This window comes from Aptenodytes patagonicus, chromosome 3 (genome assembly GCF_965638725.1).
Source record: "Aptenodytes patagonicus chromosome 3, bAptPat1.pri.cur, whole genome shotgun sequence".
Taxonomy (NCBI): domain Eukaryota; kingdom Metazoa; phylum Chordata; class Aves; order Sphenisciformes; family Spheniscidae; genus Aptenodytes; species Aptenodytes patagonicus.
Window position 1 is genome coordinate 97,351,493 of NC_134951.1, and position 25,766 is coordinate 97,377,258.

Sequence of the window (25,766 nt, forward strand, 5' to 3'; positions counted from 1 at the left end):
TTTGCCCGTGGCAGTAGTTGGTAAGTGATCTCCCTGTCTTTACCTCAACCCAGAAGCATTTTCACATTATTTTCTCCCTCTGTCCTGTTGAGGAGGGGGAGTGAGAGTGGCGTGGTATCTCTGACAGCCAGCCAAGGTAATCTCACCACAGATGTTCAACATTATAAAGATATACTTGTGCCCTCATTTGCTACTAATTGTTTCAAAAATAGTTCCTTAACTAAGTATGCAATTTATACAGTAATGACCATCCGTGGAGATGGCAGAAATTACAATAAATAAAATACATTTTTATACATTATTTAAGTTCTAGACCATCTTTCGTAAACTGATTTTCTTGCTCTTTCAGCATGGTGATATGAACTATATATCTCTTTTGATTATTTTTCCAGGTGAAAATGTGTTTCTGATTTTAGATGGTCCTGTAGATGCAATCTGGATTGAGAATCTAAATTCAGTTTTGGATGATAACAAGACCCTCACTCTAGCAAATGGAGATCGAATTCCTATGTCTCCTACATGTAAACTGTTATTTGAGGTCCACAACATTGAGAATGCCTCTCCAGCAACAGTTTCTCGAATGGGTATGGTCTACATCAGTTCTTCTGCGCTCAGCTGGAGACCAATATTGCAAGTAAGATTATTATTGCTGGCTACTCCTAACTTTACCTTATTATACATTTTATACAGAAAAATATTGTGGATGTTTTTCAGGCATGGCTGAAAAAACGTTCTTCTCAAGAAGCTGAAGTTTTACAAAGTTTGTATGATAGAATCTTTGAACCAGCATATACATATATGAAGCTAAACCTTAATCCAAAAATGGAGCTTCTGGAATGTAACTACATTATGCAGGTAAAACAGATACTGTGCTAAGTCTGTGTGAATTGACTGACTATAGTAAGCGTGCAGAAATAGCGAAGAGAACATTTGATAGCAATAAAATGTAATTTGAAAAGATTATTTCCTAACAAAGAAAACCTCAAACTCAATATTTGTTTCTTAGGCAATATAAGAGGAACTGTTAGAGATGTGCAGAAGAAAACTCTACTTCTCTTTATCGCTTCATATGTAGGCTAGTCTTCTGTTGACTGGGATTTGCAGGCTTCAGTAAGTTTTCAGAAGCATATGTTTAGTAAGCTAGTGGTCTCACTCCAGTTCTTTTAATACCAAACAAATTGTGGTAAGGGTCAGTCTAACCCTACTGGTAGTGTCAGCAGAGAGAATGAAGAATAATTCTAATTATCTTTTTGTCTCCAGATGTAATAGCTGTGATTCTGTCAGTCAGCTCTTCCAAGGTCAATGTAGTAATTTTTGCCTGTCCCTTCTTATCAACTGGAATTCTACCTTGAGTGGATTCCAAACTTTATCAGTGATTTATTAATAATAAAATTATGTGTTTGGCAGATTTTGCAAGACTGTCAGTCCTATACTATATGTCTTCAGCTGATTTGTTTATGAGTCTGTTGTCATTTGCAGATTCTAAGTCTCCAGACTTTCCATTTGTCCATGTAATCCCAGTTTTATATTGACACTCTCATAACAAATTCAGTAGTGCCTTTGAGTAAGAGGGTAGGCAAGATAGTATTTTGGATAACACTTCAATTTAATAGTAAACTAGTCAATTTGCACCCAGTATCTCTTTACTGTTCATTAGGGATTTAGCTTCAGATTTTCAACAGTTTGAAGTATTTTGCTGCAAATTAATAGCCACAGTAAATGCTGCGAAGATTAACTGTGCAGTATCAAATGGAATTAGGATATCTATAGAATTGAAGTCCACAGCAGAAACTATGTAACTTGCCAATTTATGATGACAAACAAGATGGACGTGCTATGCACAAAATTTTTAGAGAGAGAGAATATTTTTTTCTTCTACATTTGTTATCTGTGAAACCTCTGACTGAATTGATGTTGTCTTCATGGAAGACTTTTCCTGGGACTAGAAGTTTGATTAGGGCTTGTTAGGAAGTGTGAGCAAGTCAGTGTTCTACTCATACTGCTTGGTCAGGGAAACATTTCCCTGATTTAACCTGTATTGAATGTTTTTTCCTGTGAATGAAAATCTCTAGTAAGTTTCTGTCACAGGTGCAACAGAGTAAATAACCCTTAGTGGATCTCCATGCTGGGGTTTACTTAAGAACCAGTGAGATCAGAGCTTTTACCCTACTTCATAATTTCACAGATTCACTTCCTCACTTGCTTCTCCCCTGCAGTGTTACATTCACTTAGTCTTGATTTCTCTTCCCAGCAAGGATTTCATTCTTGGTGTGGGAAGGTAGGGCAAAAAGTTGGTCATGTTGGTTTCTGTGCTGTGCAGCCGCTTGCAGCTACCAGGAGTGGGCATTACTTGACAAGTTTTCTTGGCATCATCCAGCGTTTGTCCTCGTGCATCTCTCTGATCTCCAGGATCTTCCCCCATTTCCAGGATCTTTCCTCCAACCAGGATCTTCACCTCCTTCTTTCTGGGCACCTTCTTTTGGGGACCCTTCTTTTCCTCACCACCTCTCCTTTCCAGAACCTTGGAGATCCCTGTTTTGCCATAAATGGTCTATGTGCAGAAGCACTGTACCTTATCAGCCTCCTGACTGATGGTTCTGTCTTACATCTCTTTATTAATTGTGGGATTCAGGACGTGCCGCTTTTGTTTAGGTCAGGTGTTTTCAAAATTTACAACCATCTCAAACCAGTTGCATCTAGCAGATAGCAGACTTGTACTTCAGTTCTAAAGTTCAGTTTTGGATGTTCACCCACACATGCACATGTACGATATTATCTGCCATTTGTTAGCATTCACAATTTAAGCTGTTTTTTCATCTACAACAGCTTCATAATGGTTTTACACAAAAAGTGGTCTCACCTTTGCTTTCTTCCTTGTAATTTCCACTGACTTTCTAACTGTATATATTCTAGTATTGCTCCTGGATGATTTTTTTCCTGCTGTTTTTACTTATATGTTTTTCTTTTAGCTGTTTACCATCCTCTGGCCCATCTCATTAGGTGGACAAATATAATTTATTTTAGGAGATTCAACACAGTTTTTGACTAGGGTTAGCCTGCCTTTCAAGCCTTTTGGAAAAGTCAAAAAACTTGTAGCTAAAGGAGGTCTGATTGATACGGTCTCCATGAAGGAACAAAGCTGTTTGACAAAGTTCTTTACCAGGGATTTACATGGAAGCTAAGCAGTCATAGCAGAAGATAGGAGGTTCATTTCTAGATAAATAACTGATTAGAAGATAGGAAATGTGTGATTGGAGTATCAGTTCTTAGGAAGGACAGAGCTTACCACTGATCCTGAGGTACCTTTGCCGGGACCAATGCTGCTCAAAATCTTCATAAACAATTTGGAAAAGTTTTAGGTGAAGAAGTTTACTGATGATACTAAATTATTCAGGGTAGTAAGGACAAAACAGCTAACCATGAAGAACTGTAGACAGACTTTATGAGACTGAATAAATAGGTAATAAAATGGCAAATGAAATTCAGTGAAGATAAGCACGAAGGGGTTCACACAGGGAAAAAACAAACTGTTCAATGCCATGAATAGCAGACCTACAGAATATCTTGCCAAAGGGTGTTATAGGTGATAAAAGTTTACCAGTCTTGATATTTTCAGGGCAGAAAAATCCATAGAGGATTACTAAACCCAGAAAAAGTGTATTTGGTTCAGAAAGCCCCAAGCTGAAGAGAGTACCAGCAGAAAGTACCACCCCCTACCCTCCAGTAGCACCACAAGCCAAGAGAATTTTTTCTTTGTTTTTACTCTTCTCTAAGTGTCCACTTTTGGTCACTATTGCAGATGAGATGCTGGGCAAGCTGAAGTTTTCAACTGATTTGTTGCAACCATTTGTGTGTTTTTATAAGTCAGTTTATTTTTTCCTGTTTTCTTTCTCCAAAAACTTGTTACAGAATATTGCTAAGACACAGAGCATCATGAGAAATTATGTACTCAAGCTTGTATTTGAGGGAACAAAAAGATTTTGTTCAGATAAAGTGGGACACAGCCAGTCCTGGAAATAATTAGATAAATCGATTGTCTTCCAAAGAAAAGAACTGACATTATTTTAACATTATGAAGTGTAATTAATACTGATTAATCATTTTTTAAACTAAATGATAAAGTAATCAAAAGCATTCTAACTATTTAGGTTCTTTAGGCTGCATTAAAACTATATAGCACTGCATTACTTCCCACTTCAAGTATGAGATCCAAGACAGCGTAAAGAATACTAATTCCAAGAGTTGATTGAAAATCTGCTTCACTGTTAAAAAGACATATTTTGAAACAATGTGCTTGACACTGCCTTGTATAGAAAGGGAATATGAGTGATGTTATCTAAGCCAGTCAAACATCTGGCTTCATGAGCGACATCACAGAATTGTAGGTAGCAAGTTACTAGATTTCTGGAATCTGGAATCTAGTTCCTTAGAAGAGTGAAGCAATCATAAACTAGGATATTTTAATCTCTTTTTTTAAACACAAAATAGAAGTTAATGTGATAGATGCATTAATTGACCATAATTAAGATAAATACATTAGACACATACTGAAAATTCTTCCATGCTTAAAGATGGAAAGAAATGGCTAGGCCCCACCTACTTTTGGAGTTCTGAATATCCCACCAGATATTATAAAATCCCTTAAAAAGCAGTTCTGTTGCCCCAGCTCTTAAATGACATTTATTATATAGGCATAATTTAAAAGGATAGTTGATGATCAAATTACTTAAGTAATTTTGAAAATTTTACCCAGTTTTATATAGATATCTAACCTGTTTTCTGGGGTTTGTAGTTCTGAATTTTATGTTATTCTTTGGTAACCTGTATTGGTTTTCAAATTATGATTTAAAGTTTGAATACCTATAAATAATGCATGTGCATATATGTATAAAAATAAAAAGTGACTATGTAATATTAATGCATAATATTTTAAAATATTTTCAGTCTATTAGTCTTCTGGAGGGTTTGATTCCATCGAAGGAAGAAGGTGGTTTATCAACTATATTTCATCTGCATAAATTGTTCTGCTTTGCAATGATGTGGAGTTTAGGTGCCCTTCTGGAGCTGGACAGTAGAGATAAACTTGAAGCCTTCATTAGAGCTCATGATAACAAATTAGACTTACCAGAAATCTCCGCTGGCACCAGTCAAACGATGTATGAGTTTTATGTTACTGATTACGGTAAGAAAAAGCACTTTCTTTTTTATACTGGCATTTTAAAACTGAGTATAGCTTCTTTGAAATTTAAAATTACTCCTTTAGTCCTTATTATACAGTCATATGAGCAGAGATTTTTGATGACAGTATAGTAGTAACACAGCTTCTGTATGCAGTGCCCCTGTGGAGGTGAGAAGTCAGAAACAAGGGATAGAGTGCTCATTGGTAACGTTTTCTTATTTCTTTTGTTTTTAATTTCATTAAAAAAAATCTTACAGATTTTTTTTCTATAAGCTTAACCAGCCTACAGTTTTTAGTTAATTTATGCTTAGGCTGGTTTAGTGTAAATTAATATTAATTTTATATTTAATTTCCTCACAGCTAGTATTTTTTATATATTAAAAAATATAATCTGATTTTAATTCCACTTAATAATAATTATTTATCCATGTCTGATAATCAGTAATAAATCTTACAGTTTATAAACGGTAAGAATAGTGTGTTATTTTGAATATTATGAATATTGATATTTTGAATAGTGTGATATTTTCCTCAAGGAATTTATAGTTTAAATAACACATACACTACCAATTTCACAAAGAACTTACAGTTCTTTTAGAGTATATTCTCACATGAATACATTTATTTCTCTTGTATCCAAATTCAGATTTTTTTTTGCCAGCAATGTTGATTTAGTGTACACATACACAATCCATATTCTCATGTTCTATAATTTTTCACCAGCAGTGTGAGAATGAGTTTCTAGGTAAACGTTCTTTTGGGTTTTTTATTTAGATAGCTATATACAAATTTAAGAAATATGTTTGTATTTAGTAGAATTGTAGACTAATTAGAGGTCATGACTAAGTATGTCTTTTGTTAGATGCATTTTAGCTAGAATTGAGAAAGTTTATCCCTTTTTATACTTTGTAGTACTTCACTCATACATCTAGGATTTTTTTTTTTTCACTAACAAAGTGTTGAACGTGATCAAAATATTGTGAGATGTGTTCCTCTTTTTTTGTCATTACAGGTGACTGGGAGCACTGGAATAAAAGAGTTCAGGAGTATGTTTATCCAACAGATAATGTCCCAGACTACGCATCTATTCTGGTTCCAAATGTTGACAATGCCAGAACTCAGTTTTTGATAAACACAATTGCAAAACAACAGAAAGTAAGTACAGGATTACTTATTTAAGTATATGCCTACTATATGAAATAAATAGAAACCTACTTATAACGTAACTGGGAGATGCAATCATTCTTCATATTCTCTGTCTCTAGTCACTGCTTGCCAGGTGCATCATTATTTGCATATTGCTCTATTTTTATTTTCTTAACATGAATCCTCTATACTTATTTCTGTGCATGGGCAAAATGTTTAAAATATCCTTTTTATAAAATAATTTTTGTCATAAAAGTTTAACTCCAACAACCTATCATTTTTCTCAGAGAAAGACCAAAAACCTTGTTTTTAATTTTACACCATATTAATTTTTCTGATTTGTGCTTTCTTGAATAGGGAAACAAGTAAAATAAATTTCACAAGGCAGTTCACTAAAAACCTGAAATTCCTAGCCTTTACTCTTTTTTTTTTTCCTCTCATTAGGAAAGCTGTAGTGAATAGCAGTAGTCACAGCTATAGAAAAGGAGAGGACACTCCTCATGCAGCTTTAACCCATAGGACCAACCTGGTATCATGGCTTTTGGCTCAGGCCACATTAAACAATAGTTATTAAAACATATATAGGCCTATTTTCAAACAGAGGAAGATCTGAAAAATACATATTTTACTGTAGCACAATGCTCTTAATAACCCTAGCAACTTCCTATGGAAATCTGTGTCAGCTTGTGAAATGTAAGTAAATGTACTCCCTTCTTAGTAGCTGGAGCCAGTATTAGAAATAACATAAGTGCATGAGCCAGTGCTGGAACCTGTTTTTTCTGTAAAATTCTGGGATTTGGACAGAAAACCTGTTGATTGGGTTTGATGAAACTGTTCCAGAGGCCATAATGTGGCTGTGCCTTTGATGTATCTAACACAAATTATGAAAACATGCAAAATCTTTGTATTTGGAAACAAATTATTATTCTTTGTACATTAATGCCTTGGGAGATATTGATTATATTTCCAGGTACATTCTTTTGGCCATCATTGCTATAGAAATAACAAACACTGAAATCTTCCAAAAAGAGTCTCTGAAACCTGGCATTTTCCACAATTCAGTGTTTCTGTGGTGTACGGTTTAAATATTCCTCTCCTCACTTGAAAAGTTACAGCATTCAGTGTGCAATGGGACTTGTCTATGCTTCCCTGTTGAGCAGAATATTCCCCTCCATGGAAGCAGTCAGCTTGCTTTGTTTTCAAGCATTTTTTATTTGGTAAGGTTTGATTTAATCACGTATTGAACCGTGATAGAGAAATATCTTCTCCCCCCCCCCCCCCCCCCCTCTTTCCCTGGATCAGATCACAGCAGCATGAACTTTCTTTCCAGCTCCAGCTGAATTACATGTACTAGATGAAACCAAAGCGGTGTTTTACAGATCTGACTTCACTTGTTGGTTCTGCGAGTTTATTACTATCATCTCTGTTACCATGGTTAATTGATCACTTGGATGTTCAAAAACAGGGTGAAGAATGTGGTATCATTGTGGCTATCTGTTGGAGAGTGTTAATTTAAAGCAGGAGCAAGTCAGTCAGGAGTACTTGAGCATTTCAACTCTGCATTATCAACTTCAGTGCTCACAATCATAAATAAATACATACTCCCTGTTGCAAACTGATTAAATTCTTTTCATGGAGTGATATAATAATGAAGATAATACCATCTGTCAAAAACATACGTAGGATGAAAATCTGAGCTAGAAAAAAACGTGGAGTATTCTTACATGTCTGAAAAAAGAGTAGGGTTCTTATCTAGCTCACTTTCATGAGGTAAACCAGGACATTTCTATTATAAAAGGTTTTAGAGAAAGGAAAGAAGTATTAATCCTTTGGTTCAGCAACTTTCTGATTTAGATTCAGATTTTACCAAGATAAGAAGGAAACCAGGAAAGACTTTCTTCTTTCTTGACACATTTATTGTTTTTTTTTTTTTTTCCCAGGGAAATGACACTTAGTGTACAGATTAACCAGAAAATAAGTTATATAATTTTATATATTTTAATAGACAATACTAAGAGAAAGCAGAAATAAAATACTTGCTATCAAAATATCTTGAAACAAGAATTTTCTGCACCTTTAATTTGAATAAGCCATCGGAGAGGAGTAAAAAGGCTTTGAGAAATAGAAATATAGTGAGGCATACATTAAGGTAGTATGAGTTGTAAGGGCCAAAAGTGCCATATTAGAAGCATCACATGCTGCTGTTGTAAATACTGCAGTGATAAGGAGACAGAATAATTATATTCTCATCAAAAGGAAGTTTGTTTCCAATAATAAAACAATCAGTAAGGAGAAACAAATTTTGGGAAAAATTCTAAGATTTCCTGACCATTCTGTGAACATCCTTGGCCAAAATCTGCTTTGTCAAAGCTTGATGTCCTGACTACGTGATTTAAAGGCCCTATGCAAGAGCAATCATCTTCTTGTTAAAGGTATTCTGAAAAAAATGCATTGGTTTCATATTCCTCCAGGGGTGTTTAGAGAAAGAATCAAGTATGTCCATGACAGGCAGTCGATGAAATTCAGGACAAAAAGCACAGGTCAAGTTTGGTTCCAATTCTGAAAAACATACTGCTGTCAGAGGACACATGGACTCTTTAAGGATCCAGAAGGCCTTGCGAAGTCAGTTTATGTCAGCATAATCAGGCTGGAGAACTTGGGTAACAGACTTAAAATTCCAATTTAGGAGAAGAGAAGGCGTGGATAGGAACCAATGTTCCTTAAAGGAAGGATGGTGTTCTCTTGAGGAAAGTTGAAGAATAATTGCCGACTTTGAAAACAGATGATTTTCCTTTGTTGCTATTAAGTAGTAGTTCTCAGTTCCTTTTGTGAGTGGAATGTAAAACACATTTCAGAGTTTCACTGGTAAATTGTTTCCTCTCCTACCAGTTTCACTGGCCTGTCTAAGAAGGGCCATGAGCAGTACTCATGCAAATCAATTTTATGAATCTCCTCACACATTCAGCTTGGAGAAAAAGATTGGATCAGGTATTTTAGACAATATACGGAAATATAAGAGGAGCTTCAAAAAGGACTTCATTTCCAGAGCTGGAAAGCAACAGTCTTTTCCATCTAATTGTTTCCTACCTTTACTAACATTTATCACAAAGCCATAGATATTTCTGGGTCAGTTAAGACTTCTGTACACAGTTCAGTATCTGTTATTCGTAGTTGTAATTATCATTACATCGTGTCTCTACAGACTGTTAGAGTATCTCTTTTAATAATATGCTTGAGAGGGGATATAACTAAATCTAATCTATACTGTGTTGTTGCTTTAAGGACAGTGCTGGGAAGAAGGAACTATCCTTATACAAGCATGTGGCACAAAGGATGCCTATAGCAAAAGCAAATAGTAGAAATTTTGTATTCAAATTAGATGTCAGATACTACTTTCCATGATAAAGAAAGCCTTCTTAGGGTCATCCACTACAAGAGACTGCTGCAGTGAATGTGTTAGAAAGTGGAAGAGGTTAGGCAACTGGAAGAAAAACCTCTAGTACGTTCTCACTTTGTCCTTTCTCTTTTGACTCTGTAAATAATTTGTCTTGGAGAATCTGGGTGGGATGAAAAATACATACTGTGACGCGGCATATGGAGACACAGGAAAAACCTACCAGAATAATACATCATTCAAAAGTAGACACAGAAAGTATCCCATTCTCTAAAATAGGTCTGTTAGGTGTATTTAATTATAAGTTTTTATATAAATATGTGATTTAAATATCTGTTACAGGCGGTTTTGCTCACAGGAGAACAGGGGACTGCAAAGACAGTCATGATTAAGGCATATGTGAAGAAATATGACCCGGAAGAGCATTTGTCAAAATGTTTAAACTTTTCATCTGCCACAGAACCATTTATGTTTCAGGTAAAAATACAGATTTTAAGCAATTCTTGCATATCATTTCCTTGCTAAGTATTTAAAGTGCATTTATTTCTGATGATAGAAGAAGTGAATTAGAAATAAAGTCTAATGGATCTTTTTCCTCTAAGTCACTTAAACACTTCAGAAAATTCCATAAAAAACAATTTTTGCAGATCAGAATAATATATAGTCACTCACATAGAGATACATATATTCATGATTGCTGTGTGCTTTTTCATTATGGAATTCTAAGAATCCATTTTTTGCTGAAGACTTTTCCTTTTCAGTTTAGATTAATGAAAATTTTTGGTTATACTTCTTCAGTGTTTTCCTGATTCTTTAGTTTATAACTACAATTTTTATTTTTGCTAAATAAAAAGCAGATTTCAACTTATCCTCTTATTCTTCCTCAGCTCTGGAGTGACTACAGCATCAGAAATCTAATCTTTCAGGTCCTCTAGCATCACAACTTTGTAGAGATTTCTCTTTCCCAATATAACTGCTAAAAATCCATATAAATAGAAACAAATACTACTGATAGTTTTTTCAAGTGATTGAAAGGATGATTTATACCACTGTGCTATGATTCAATACTACTAATTTGCTAGGATATGATCCTGTAAGTTGAATTGGCTTTATTACCTCTTCAAAGCAATGAATTCATGGTGATAATCCACCAGTAGGATAAAATAATCATCTTTGAATATTTCTCGATTGAAAAGTCTGCTCATGGAGCAGGTCTTACAAACTCCATCCCAAAATCAAGTGTCTTTTTTAAGAAGCTAATGTGTGGGGATTAAGGCACGGACTCTGGCAAGCATCAGCCAAAGACCTTTATTGCTCTTAGATTGCATCTTTTATAGCAAGCAGAAGTGTACACACGCTACCTGCAGCTTGCAGAAAGGTTATAGCCTTGTGTTCACACGCATCTATGCTCTAGCAGACTGGCCCATTCTTGCTCCTCCTTCATTCATTGCAAAATGCCTTCATGGCCTTTATCTTGTTTTCTCCTTCCAGCTGCAGCACATTCCTTTTCCTCCTTTCAGCTGCAGCATATTGCTTCCTCCGTTATCTTCTGTTTACGTGCCTTCTCATGCCAGGTGGTACAATGTTTGCTCATTAAAATCTAACTCAGGAGATTCCCATCCCCACACTAATGTAAATGTTATTAAGAAAATAATGAAAATCAATGGCTTAAACATCTATTTTTTTAAATTTCAAACTCACAGAATATCTGCTGAGCTTTTCTGTTATGCATAAGATCTCTGGCCATGGTTTATATCAAACTGTGAGACAGAATAAGGCAGGCATCCTTTCATGCATGCAAGTTTAATTGAACAGTCAGTATCTCTGTCTCAGTGTGCTTTACTTAGTGTATTATGGGTCCCTAGAACATAACTTTCTTGAAGACAAAACCCAGACTTCCTCGTCTCTGGTACAGAGAGTCTGTGAAAGGATCTTTTTGTGTCTTGTCTCTGCTACAGTCCTGTAGTACCTCAGAAGATATGTTTGCTCTTTGGTGACTTCATGATAATAATTGGCTTCAATGCTGATAATGAAATAATAATTTCCAAGTTTGAAAACTTTTTAAAAACTTCTCTGGTAGCCAGAGGTGGGTTGCAGGACATAGTCCTAAGGCCAGGGAATTACATAGGAATGAATGTGATAAACAGGAGAATAGGGTTCCTTAATGATGAATCAGAGATGAAACTACTAACAAAAAGAGGAAATCACTGGATAAGTACTGTAGCAGAAAACAGTAAGTAACACATTTCTTAACAATACATTTTAAATATTGTTGCTTTAGATGCAAAACAAGAACTTTTCTTAATTTTTAGAGGACAATAGAGAGTTATGTGGACAAACGCATTGGAAGTACTTATGGACCTCCTGGAGGCAGAAAAATGACTGTTTTTATTGATGATATCAATATGCCATTTATCAATGAATGGGGAGATCAGGTAAACTGGTTTTTAACAAATACGACATTCTCAAATTGTTGTGCTTTATTTTTATGTACATGGGAATCAGTGGACTTCCTCAATATTTTAATTAACTGTTAATTATTGGAAATGCTTTCTGATTATGGTACATTGATGAAGGAAAAAAGAGAGAAAATTAGGTTTACTGACGAGACATATAGGACAATGGTGTCATATCTTACATTATCTCCACTTTCTCGTATTTTTGTAAGACTAAATAAAAAGCATCACTGTACTAAAGTACCATATTATTAAGTTCAAGACTGACATTAATTTGAAAGCACCAGTAAACAAACTTTCTGCAAAACGGAAGCATGATACCTTGAAGAAAGTAATAAAGGTGTCCAAAGTCAAGGGTAACACATTGGCTTGCAAACTGGATTAAAGATTTTTGGCTTTTGATGAACCCATCTACAACTTGAGTGTGTAACATTCATATGCCTATACAGACCCAAAATCAGGCAAAATTGTCTCACAGTTCCTTCCCATAGTAGGTCTGAAGTATTTCCTGCCCAGGATGCTAGGTCTTCCGGAATGTCTATTTTAACATAAAGACCAAGTATGCTTACCATTACTTTTTTTATTTGCTCAGAGTAAATAACAAATGAGAAACCTGGGGCCTCTGTGCACTTTTGACTGCTCAGGCTGTCTGGCTCCTGTGAGGCTCACAGTTTGGTTTAAGGCTGTTCATAGCATTGAGCTGGTTTGTTAACAGTGTGGGTAGTAGGTCTGGTCATGAGAGTGGACTTGGGCATGTATTTAAGTGGCAGTATGGGTATAAGTGAGTCTATGTGGACTGAATAGTTCTTCCTCTTCGCTTTAGAAAGCTGTTTTTGTCAAAATGGAAGCCAAGCATGTGTTTTTAGTGTCTCTGAAGTGGAACCTGGCCTTCTACCTAAATGCCAATGTACATCGGTTCTTTGGTTTGCATCATTTGCTCTCACTTGAGAGAACTTCAATTTTTTTTACAAATTGAAACTAGCATTCAATAACCCACAACACTGAGCTGCTTGACCATAGTCTAGAACATAGGTGATTGTGTTTGAGGAAAAGCCCTCACAGGCCCAGGCAGTGTTCAATAATAGGAAGGATCTCCATTATTGAAGGACCTCCACTAGGTCTTCCATTATGGTCCCAAGACATTGCTGAAATATTTTTAATGGGATGATGGTTTGTGATCAATGCCCTGCTACATATCATGTGGCTTTGTTAGGCTACGTGAGCTGATAAGGCTTGCTGAGTATCATTGGAGCAGTTGCTATGGGGGCAAACTCTGGTGTCTCCTGATCCATACAGCTGCTGTAGAGTGGAATGTGGAGTGAATAACCTTTTCAGAATAAACAGCTTCCTGTTTCAAGAAAGAATTAGTTGTTTTACTTCAAAGGAGGCAAAAAATCAAATTTTTTTCCAGTTCATTGCCTTAATTTATTTAGTCAAAAGGAATACAAACACATTTTGTTGATATTATATGGTAGTAGAGCTCTGAAAGAATTTTCCTGCTGTTTAAAATCACGTAAACCAAGATCTCCCATATGACTAAGGAAGACAGTTTAATCTGAGTTTAGATTCAAGAAAAACCTCTCTCTAGGGATTAGTGGTAGAATTACAAGAAGAAATTAAATTATCAGGGTATATTTTTTTTCTTGTTTGAATTTCTAATTTGTACATGTTACATAAACTTACAGGTAACAAATGAAATCGTTCGTCAGATGATGGAAATGAAAGGAATGTACAGCTTGGATAAACCTGGAGACTTCACTACAATTGTAGATGTACAATTAATAGCAGCAATGATACATCCTGGAGGAGGCCGTAATGATATTCCCCAGCGTTTAAAAAGACAGTTTTGTGTATTCAATTGTACATTGCCATCCAATGCATCCATAGACAAAATTTTTGGTACTTATTTCTCTTGGTTTAGTACAAATTTTTTTCATAATTGACTTAAAATGTATAAAAGTAAGTTCTCTTTCTCACTTTCGTCATGCAAATTCAGAGTACTTCCCGTGAAACAACTGAAGCTGTATTACAGCAAAAATAGTGCCGTGGAAGAGAAATTAACACCTTTAAATGCTTGTCTTTCTCATTTTGGATAAGCAAAATAATTAGTAAGAAAGTAATGGCATTTCCTTCCTGGAAGAATATGAGCACTCCTATTACTATGTAGGTTACCATTCCACCTCTGTGCTGTCTGAAATGCCCTCAGTTGCTAAAATGCTCAATTCTGTTACCTTTGTCAATACAGTATATTGTTAAAAGCCAGCAGTTACTGCCAGTTGTTTCTACACCAGTTCAGAAAAGCCATGGACAAGAGAGAAAAAATTATTTCATCTGTAATTTAAAAGCAAATGAATGTTTTAAATGATTACTTATATTTCTTGCTCACAACCTACCTTATAATATCCTACAACTTGAGATTAATTGTTTATTGCATTTTATCTTTTCAGGTATTATTGGCTGTGGATACTTTCATTCATGTAGAAAATTCAACCCTGAAGTATGTGATACGGTGAAAAAATTGGTCCCAACAGGCAGAATATTGTGGCAGTGGACAAAGGTACAAATTACAGGGAAAGTTTTATCACAATCAGTCTGAACAGAGTGCCTATTAGTGTAATTTAGGCACATATTCCTTAAGAACATATCTATAACAAAAAAAAAAACAGGAGAAAGATGGGCTAAAAAAGTTTTGGAGATACAATCTGGAAAATATCAGATTTCAGTATACAAGACAGATGAATGGAAATATCAGTCTATTCATTCCTATAGTTTTATTCATGTTACCCAAAGTTTTAATCACTATAGCTAAGTAACAGGGAGTGAAATTCTTTATAAATTATAATTTTTAATGTATGAAGCCCAGAACAACATATGAAATGCTTACATGTTATAAGAGTTGGGGTTTTACATGTAGTGCTAGATCCTGCTTCCAAACAAATGAGAGATTTTTGATGACTTCTTAGAAAGAGTTTGCCCACAGTATTATGCGTGAAAATTAGTTTTGTTATTTTTGTATTTTATATGTGTTATTAATTATAAATTTATAATTTATATTATTCTTGATTCCTTCAAATTACTGATTTTGAATATTAACAATATTTTTCTTTAGACAAAGATGCTGCCTACACCATCTAAATTCCACTATATCTTCAACCTTCGAGACCTTTCTAGAATTTGGCAAGGAATGTTAACCATAAAGGCAGAAGAATGCAACAACAGCACTGTCCTTCTAACACTTTTTAAACATGAATGTACCAGAGTAATTGCTGACAGGTATAATAACTATAGCATTTTATATTTAATAGGTTTAGCCATTTACTTCATTTATGCTCATACATCTGTAAAACTTCTTAATATGATAAACCTTATTGGGCCAATATGAAAAATTTTGTCTTATTTTACGTGCAGTCTGCATTGGGGTATTATCTCAATAAATGTCATGCTATGTACTGATAGATTAGACCAGTAATTGGATGGAGAACTCCAAAATATACGAATATTCTATGTTCTAACCTACATTTTTTTGCACTTATCTTTGGCTACACTCAGCCAGTTCCTTTGTAAAAAATAGGATTGTACGGTGACCTAAATTTATACACAGAGAATAATTTAAAATTGCTTTGATCTCCTCACAGAAAAAAGCATCACATGCCTATGATTAAAAAATGGCCCATCTCCTCTAAATCTCCTTTAAAATATTCATAGAACAGATACAGTTACGAGCTGTATGTGTTAAAGATCTAGTAATATTTTTTGTGTTTACGGTGTTTCAATTTCTTGTGAAATTCTAGGCGTAGTACTGTAGCTGCCAGTAAAAACTTGACATATACCCACCACTACTGTGGATTTTCACAAATATAATTATTTCTTATTCTGATGTCCTGAGGAAGAGCCTTCATAATTTTTATAAAATTAATGCTTTATAATTAAAGCATTGAAGTCAAAAGTTGACACTTAAAAATATGTATGTGTATTTTATTACACTGCATTTACTTTATAAAGCTATCACAAAGTGAAAGGAATGAAAAATATTTTGCCATGGACACAAGAGGGCATATTATATTGCTTTTGCTTTTGAGTAGACCTAAAGGCCTTGGATTGGTAAGTGCTTAAGAGTTACCTGCCATGACCAGAATTTTTTCAATATTCAACATAGTTGCAGAAGTCTAAAATGGAATTTCTCTATTTTAAGATGCTGACTGCATAAACAGTTTGACATGGTAGCAGGCAAGATGTATAAATGATTGCATTGTATTCAAGCACAGTCAGGTTTAATTGCTAATATTCTAGTAACTTGTCAAAATAAAGCAAAGAGCAAAGGTATAACAGAATTATAAGGAGTTCCATCTCTGTTTTCAAACAATAAGAGGGACAAAGTGAAATCCTCTTAAGTATACATTGGTATGTGGACTTTAGCATGTACTCAGTTGAAACAGAAACAAAACAAGATATATAAAACTTAGAGGTGAATTACACATCGCCAAAACTGGTGGATGAAACAACTGCCCTCCATTTCAACTAAATGTTAGAAACAGTTCCAAACAAAACATAGTCCGTTGTCAACCAGTTTTGTTTACCACACCTACCTGTATCTTCTAGAATCCCTCATTTTCTTCCATGAGAGCTCTGAATCAGCTGGCAGATGCCTTCTCATTTTCCCCAGGAAGGTGCATTAACAAACTTGAGTTAAGAGCCAAGGAAGTAAGATTGCTATTATGACCAGTTCCAGTATTGCAGAGGAACTCTAATTTGAAAATCCTGCTCACTTTCTCCTCTCTCCCTAGATACTTATGCTGAGTTCAGAAAATGCATGCAGGAAATCTAAAAGGAAATCTTATCCATCAGTTGTCAAGAATATAAAAATGAAGGCCAGAGTTTTCTGCTGACTTTAATAGTTATTTCTCTATAACCTGAGAAAGCCTACTCAGTGTAAATCCACTACAAAGTCTAACATTGCTGATATTTCTAAGTGCCTGAACTACTGTATATTATACAAACACACAAATTACCTGAAATTGATGTATATGTATTTATATGTGCAATAGAGTGCTGCTGATATAAAAAGAGGGAAAAGGTCAATTTGAATTTGAAGTTAGGATCATACCCACTGATGCAAATGTGTCATACAGCTTTGAGTGTATTATTTTCTGCTTTAAAGTTAGGAGCAATATCACTGACATTTACTGAAATGTTCTTTTTTTTTTTATTTATTGTGGGGAATTTTAAAATACATGGTATATATGTATTTGTACAGATATGTTATATATTAGAGAGGGGGAGAGAGAGAGTGTAGTCACGCAGTCTTTTCTTCCATGCTGCTTTTAGATTCCATAGTGATTAGTATTATAATGTCATCACTAAGAACCTCTAACAATAATGAAGTATATAATGTATATCCAGGCTGTCTCTATACCACAGTTCTTTAGTATTCTTTGTCTTACCTGAAAACTTGGAGCACTGTGTACAGCTTTTTCATGTTTGTCCTATTTTCTTCTCAGTTGTATCACTGAAAAGGAAAAGAAGTAAAGATTAAAATTATTTTTTTTCTGTAGTTTCACATTCACAGTTGTCACATTTTCTGGGGTCGAGGTGGTTCTTGCCTTTTATGTTTACCAGTTACTACTGAGTATCATTCTTGATTGCTTCTCAGACAATCACAGCCCTAGATAATCACAGTAGTCAAAGATCTTGATCTGTATTAAAACCATCTTGAACCTACCAATGGAAGCAGATACGGTTGTTTAAACAATGAAATGTAGTCACTAGTATTTGTCTTTGCAGACTTTGTTTTCTTTCAATCTGCATTACTCCTCCTCCCCCACCCCAGTGTATATCCCCCTCTGTTAATTATGGATTTTGGTGTAAGAAGGATTGAGAATCGAGTCAGGTTGTAGTGACATATACTATCTGCCTTTCACTATTCCTTATCTCATTGCAGTTTCATAGGCAGTACTACAATAACATAAATTATGCTATTCTGCTACAGGTTGAAAGATGATAAGGGTCACTTGGCCATGGTTATTTGGGAAATCATTCAACATTTTTCATCCTTTTTCATCTGAGAAATTAAATGGTCTGTCATTGCCTAGTTCTAGGTGAAAGTTGGAAAGCCAATTTGTTTGTGTGTTATGTTTTATGATTGACTATTATACTCCAGAGTATGGAAGCATTTCATTTCTGTGAATCCATTTCTGTGACTATTGTCTAATATGTATTGCCTAATACATATTTTTCTTTGAAATATTACAAGTTTCTTTTAGTATTTAATTATCTGTTTTTCTCCCTATATAACTAGAAATCTTTTTTTTTTTAAATTCTACTAATTTATTATTTTTAGATTTATTACTCCTGAAGATACAGCCTGGTTTGATAAAGCTATTACTAAAGCAATTGAGGAATACGTTGATACAGGCTTAACAGAGGTTCTCCAAGCTGAACCATATTTTGTAGATTTTTTACGGGAGGTGCCTGAACCAACTGGTGATGAACCAGAAGATTTTGTGTTTGAACCACCAAAAATTTATGAGGAGGTATTTCATTTTACACCTAGGCACTGAAGTTTTCCTTTAATTATTAAGTATGTTATATTGCTGAAGTCACACCATACAGAAAATTTTGTTGAATACCTACCACATTTTTTGTGAAGATATATCTAGATTTTTCTGGTTAGTATGCAATAAATCATTTTAGTGAAGTTAAAGTTAATAATGCCATTTAAATGTAGTTTATTCATTCCTATTCTCCTTGCTCCTTTTTTTCCCACCGTTAGCAGAAAATTTCTGCTTAAACATAACTACAATCACTACAGTGAATTAACAAGATAATCTCATTACACGTGGCCAATACATGAACTCAAGTTTGTGTAAAAATGTCAGTGCAGTTTTAAATTCTGAAGGGCCACGCTAGTATTGTTACTGATGGTTTGGTTTGTTGTTTTTTTTTCAGATTCCAAGCTTTGAATTTCTTTGTGAAAAATTGCAAATGTATCAGAGACAATACAATGAATGTATGAGAGGATCAGTTCTTGATTTGGTGTTTTTTAAGGATGCAATGACACATCTTATTAAGGTTTGGGGTTTGTTACTTTTTTATTAGTTTAACTGTTGCAACGGTGTTCCTGATTTGGGCAAGATATTCTTAGAGGGCACATTCTGAGAAGCTACTCTTATCCCCAAACTTGCTTGCCATCTTCGCCTAGTCATTTTCAAGAACTAGGAAAGAGCTACAGTTATTTTACCTGTTTGCATGTTTTGTAATGAATACCTTATTTTATATATTTGTTTAAGCTTCTGTGTATTCAGAGGTGTGAAGGTTTTCCTCGATAGGAAAGGTGAGGTCATAAAGAGGCACATTTATATTTTGTATATAGAATGATTTTTAATCATTAAGAATTCAGAGAACACTTCAAAGGTATCTGTACCTGACAAGTGATCAAAACAACGTGAGGTAGAATCTGATTGGATGAGAAACATGAAAAGAAATATAAATCACGAGTGCAGTAGAATCAGTGTGTAGGGTAGAGAAAAGTCTCAGTTTACAATCAGTTGAGCCCCTATTCAGAAAGGAAGATATAAGGAAAGAATTCATCCAAAATCAGAATCTAATTCATGAGGGAGAAAAAAAAGGCTAAGCATGAGATTTGTTTGAAATGCTGTGCCTCAGGTTTAAGAAGTTGTGTTAGTTATCTCAGGAATTACTTTAACCTGGTCTGTTTACTGAAAGACACATAGAAGCCACGGTGAAACCAAAACAGAAGGAGATGTTTGGTTCTTCTCTAGCTGACCTCAAGTGAAGTAAATGATTTTGTTTGCTTTGCATTTAAACAGAAGAAAATAATTTTATTTTTAAATACAGTTCATGTGATGCCAGGTGAATTTGAGAAGACCTTGAAAATCTCTGATACTCCATTTCCAGTGGCAAGTTTTAACCACAATATCTGGCATATGCAGTTAGGTAGTAGAAAGGAGCCCTGCTGTCACTATGGTGACAATAAATTCAGTCACCCTCATAATTTCACGTTTAGACCTCTATTTTAATATAGTTATCTGGATAGGCTCAGAGGGAACTGTGCATAAACCCAAAATTTCTTTGAAGGGAAAAATGAATAGAATTCGAAGGCTTGATGTAGATGCCAATCTTTTGCATTATGTACATAATTTACATGAGGAGCAAAAAAACTGTAGCATCTTAAAAGTAATATTGCACTAACATATAATAAAACCAAGGAAGATGTGATGTATATACAGGAGATGTGTAAAAAAGCAATAATGTAGTAAATTTGTAATCCAGCTTTTCTATCTGGGAGACTTGTTAAGAAGACTATCTCAAAGGAAACACTGAAGGTAGATAAAATACAAGATAACACTAAATGATAGTTTAAATGTGTCCAAGTCTTTCAGACTCTTAAAATTAGGAAGGTAGTATGTTTATTCTTCTAGCTAAAGTTTTTTTATTGACATTTTTAAACACATTCAGGATGATACCTTCAACATAAAATGGAGCTCAAAATGTCTCCCTTTATGTATTTAAATCCTATGTGTAACTAATTATAACCATCCTATATTCTTATGTGCAGCTTTTTCATTAGCTACACACAATTCCTAAAGAATGTACAAGTGTTCTTTTGAGTGGAAAAATTTTCTGCAAGTATCCTTTTAATAATCTTTATTGTAAATAAAGTGAAGAGTATAACAGATTTTTTTTTATTTTGCTAATTAACATTTTAATTTAAATTTATTAATGAGCTTTTCTTCCATTTTTTCCTATATAGATTTCCCGGATAATTCGGACAGCATATGGAAATGCTTTACTTGTTGGAGTTGGTGGTTCTGGAAAACAAAGTCTTTCAAGGTTGGCCTCCTTTATTGCTGGCTATAAAATATTTCAGATCACTTTAACCAGGTAAGAAATGCAAGAAATATATAAATCCAATTTATGCTATTGCTTTCTCTTTACACAGTCATAACCTTATGCTTTTAACAGCCTTTTTTTTTTTTTTTTTTTTTTTCATTTTATCACCATTTAAAAATGTGGAAAACAAGAAATTCTTATCTGGTTTGTATACAACATTGGATTAAGTTTGAGCTGAAAAAGCTGGACCATGTGTTAGCTATTCCTGCCAAAATATGTGTGTTTACAAAGGATGTTTGCACTATCATTTATAAAACACTATAATCTGAAGATAGCACTATTCTGAGTTGTTTTGAATTAACAGGTAATGTTTCTTATTCCTCCTAGATCCTATAATGTAAGCAATCTGTCAGATGATTTAAAATTGTTGTATAGAACAGCTGGAGTAGAAGGACAAGGCATCACTTTTATTTTCACTGATAATGAAATAAAAGAGGAGTCCTTTTTGGAATATATTAATAATCTGCTATCTTCAGGCGAGGTGAGAGTCTCAACATGACAGGCAATGTACTTTAATGTACAGGAAACTGCAGAATTTGTTCCTACTATTTTATTTCTATTTGGTAATAAATTGTAGAATCAATAATGATTAACTCTGAAATATCTCAACTTTTAAAATAAGGAGTGCTCTTGGTATGGAGTTCCTTTATTTCAGTGTAAACCAGGAAAAGGTAAGGAGCTGTGATGGGTATTTCGGTAGCCTTTATTAAATGAGTATTCACTGTCCAGTCCAGGTCTGTACTCTTCCTGAGTTAGACTTCCTAGTTTTTAATGGAGTTACATGAAGTCTAAAGCAGGGACAGATTTGGTTTTTAATCTGTCTAAACTGTATATATGCAGAGAGAGAGATACAGATGTAAACAGACAAATATTTGTAAACTCTATAATAATTATATCCATGCAATTTATTTTCTTACCCATTTTAATTTTATAAAAAGATTTCTAATTTATTTGCTCGGGATGAATTGGATGAAATCACCCAAGGATTAATACCTGTGATGAAAAAAGAGATGCCTCGGTGTCCTCCTACCTTTGATAATCTTTATGAATATTTTTTAACTCGGGCAAAGAAGAACTTGCATGTTGTCCTCTGCTTTTCTCCAGTAAGTTTTTTCGTCATAGCTGTCTTCCTTACTTCCATTAGCAAACTGTCCTATGAGGTGTGACACGATTATTCAAGCTTTATATTTTTAAGGAGATTTAAAGATGCATAAAAAGATTACTGAAGTCTGGTTATAATTGCTGAGATAATAAAAGTATGGTACAGTTGTCAGAACTTAAAAACAAAACACTTAAAAACTGAATCACTCCTTACATGTTAAAATAATTTTTTTTTTTCTTCCTGGCATATTCTTTCCTAATACAAATCAATGAATGTATCTTTGTGAATTTCTTACTTGTTATTTGAAAACAAGAATTTAATGGAAATTAAAATAAGTTAATTGAAGTTTTAAAATATTAAGAAACATATTTTTCATGAACTCTCTTCAAATTTCATAAAATATTGAATGTTGGAAATTTAGCAAAATACTTATATAAAAGAAAAAACTGTGCAGGGTGTTCTAAGCAGAAAATTAGCAAGAAAAAAATAGACTATTTAGCTGTTTATATGAATTAAGCATTTTGATCAACCTAATTAAGTATCATATCATAAATTAACAGTGTCACTCTCTCTAGGTTGGTGAGAAGTTCCGTGCACGTTCTTTGAAATTTCCTGGTCTCATATCAGGGTGCACCATAGATTGGTTCAGTCGATGGCCCAAGGAAGCTCTTGTAGCTGTAGCCAGTTATTTTCTTTCAGAATTTAATATGGTCTGCTCTGCATCAGTTAAAACACAAGTAGTGGAAACCATGGGTCTCTTTCATGATATAGTTTCAGAAAGCTGTGAGAATTATTTCCAAAGGTAATATTTTACACAAATGCAATAATTAATCTTAAAAGTGTTGCTACAGATAGTGTTTTTTGAACTTATGTTATATGAATCAATAAGTGTCTTTTAATGCTAATACAAAAATAAAGCCGCTGTATCAATATATGCAAATGCCATGAAAAGTAATTACTATTATGTTGCAAGTTCATTATCTTCATTCCCGCTATTCAACAATTTTTAACATTGCTTATGTGGATGAAAACAATGTAATTGGAAATAAGTGTTTGCATTATGAAGAAATTTGATTTTGACTGAATTAAAGACGATTTATATAATCTTCTGTTTCATTGGAAGTAATCAAATGGCTGTACATATCAAAAATATGTGCTAAGTTGATGTTGCCAATATACTATGTTTTAGGTATCGAAGAAGAGCTTATGTAACACCTAAATCCTATCTCTCTTTCATCAATGGCTACAAAGAAGTTTATACTGAAAAGTTAGAGAGTATTAATGAACAAGCTGAACGTATGCAAATTGGTAAGCAAAATAGAGATAAACATATATTTCCATGTATGGTCTCAAATATCTGTGTTCTTAATATTAGACTACTTATTCAGTGATCACTTAAAATCAGTTCTGCTGGATCACAGTTCAAAACTGGAGGCATATGAGGACCATTTCCAAGCACTCCAGCTATCACCAATTCACAATGATTCTCTTACAGAAATGCCTCAAAGAAGCTGCCAGCTTAATCATTCCTCTCAGCATTATATTAAACTTTAACATTTCCAATTTAGCATTTGTAATAGAAAGTAGAACCTGAAATTATCCAGAGAGAGCATCTGATTTACTAGTGTAGAGAGGTAGCTCTAAACACAGTTATTAATTTACTTCTGGACTTGTCTATGGAAATTCTTGCTATACAATCTGAGCGCTTCACAGTTGATTTATTTCAGATTTCTGCTATAGAATAAGTAGCTGTTACTTGTGGTCATTTTATAACTAGGGATCTGAAATACAGAAAAGTATGATTGAAATGTTCTTCTAATTTTGGGTATCTGTTTGAAATGACCTAATTTTTGGCATTAGATTAGTACTTAATGGGTTCAGAATACATTTCCGGTTTCCTCTGGTTTGCATCTAGACATGCTTTTGTAAATCTACAAAGGCAACTGAACAGCTTAGGAAACTTGGTCTTTATGGGAAAAGATACTGTATATCAATCTAACAGAATAGAGAATTCTACATAAGATTTTTCATACAAAGGTAAAAGGATGTAGCATTTAGACAATGATTAACAATGCAACTGGTACACTTCACATGAAGAAAAGAATAGAATAAGAATGTGTAGATATTTATTTTATTCAGAAACTGTTTGCTGAATTAGAGTGGACCGTAGAGGAGTAAGTGTTCCTCAATATTTTCACATTATGCAAATTTCCCTGTATGGATCTGTTGCCAGTTCTAGAAATCAGAACTTATCATTAGTCCTGCCAGAGATGAGGATGAAGTCTGAGAGCCTTGAAGATTTCTGAGGGTGGGGTTTTTTTTGTATTCTTTCTCCAGTTCTTCTATTTTCAAAAATAACTTCAAAGAAGTAACCTAAGCAGCTTCAGCACTGTCAAGAAAATTTCACGTGTAGATTTTCCTAGCCTCTCACATGATACTGTCACTAATTCCTTACGTGGTCTTCAAAACAAAATGACCATGTACATGTACATCTTCTGCTGCAGCATCTTTATAACATTGATGCTTAGAAAATTGTGTCTGTCAGCTTATGGGCAATACTCATGCCAGTTAGAAAATATTCTAAATGGTTTCATTTGCATGGAAAAGATGTATCACAAAACAACAAAAATACTGGTCATCCCTGACTCCAAACGTGCTCCACTGTTTACTGCATCCTAAGGAACCTTCTCAAAAAGCTTTTTATGAATTATTTAGCTACTATCTCACACATCCATCCTTTAGTCCTTAGTCTTTCATCGCTTAATGTCAAAAAGATTTAGAAGGTTAAAAAGATTAGCCTTGAAAGTTGTTTCAGTGTGTTAGGAAATTATCCTGATATGAGATTTAAATTTTATGTTATTAAACTCAGCTGAGATAATGTCACTCTTTTCATCTCCTTGTTGAAATGTTTTTCCTGTATGTAATGATGTCTGGGCCAATTCAAGATGCTTGTAAAGCAGCAAAATTGTAAGAAATACCTTGATCAATACTGATTTCTAGAAAAGTCCCTGGCTCAAGCACATTGAAAGTAGATACTGTAGTATCTATACGAGTAACATATTTTGAAAGCTAGAAGTAATCTCTTCTGCTTTGTCACTTCGGGTGAAAAACCTTGTAAGACAGATGAGGAAAAAACTGAGATCCAATGACAATTACAATTATTTCTGAATGCTTAACATCTTGTGTCTTCTCTCAGAATCCACCTGGGGAATCCTTGGTAGAGCACCACGTGTAGATAATGTCTTTTGATATAGTACTGTGGTTCTACTAGAAGACCTCAGTTTAGCTTTGACAAAGTGGGCACATCATCCATTTGAGCAACTTGTTGCTAGATATCCTGCTAATTAAAAGTGACAGAAATTACATCCTTGAGGTGCTAAGAGTACCGTGGTTTAATATCTTAATAAAGATTTTTATAATCTTTCTATATTCACTACTTTTCTGCAGTCATCGTTCAGACAAGTTACAAAATACATTGACAAGAGATAAAGATTAGTTTGATTCTCTCTATAGGTTCAAAATATATGCTAACTTTTTAACTTGCTTTAGATAAGTTGTAGCTGATATCAGTAAGGTTCT

At 34.2% G+C, this 25,766-nt stretch overlaps 1 protein-coding gene across 1 annotated transcript in view; it reads left to right on the forward strand.

Annotated features, from left to right (window-relative positions):
* The window catches only part of DNAH8 (dynein axonemal heavy chain 8), a 141,350-nt gene that overhangs the window by 68,133 nt on the left and 47,451 nt on the right, over positions 1-25,766 (forward strand). The window contains 16 exon segments of the mRNA XM_076335551.1: positions 393-634; positions 715-855; positions 4,945-5,182; positions 6,192-6,334; positions 10,062-10,196; positions 12,032-12,154; positions 13,861-14,074; positions 14,623-14,732; positions 15,285-15,448; positions 18,513-18,705; positions 19,121-19,243; positions 20,946-21,076; positions 21,413-21,566; positions 22,024-22,188; positions 22,763-22,989; positions 23,377-23,495. Coding sequence (XP_076191666.1) covers positions 393-634; positions 715-855; positions 4,945-5,182; positions 6,192-6,334; positions 10,062-10,196; positions 12,032-12,154; positions 13,861-14,074; positions 14,623-14,732; positions 15,285-15,448; positions 18,513-18,705; positions 19,121-19,243; positions 20,946-21,076; positions 21,413-21,566; positions 22,024-22,188; positions 22,763-22,989; positions 23,377-23,495 — 2,622 coding nt within the window.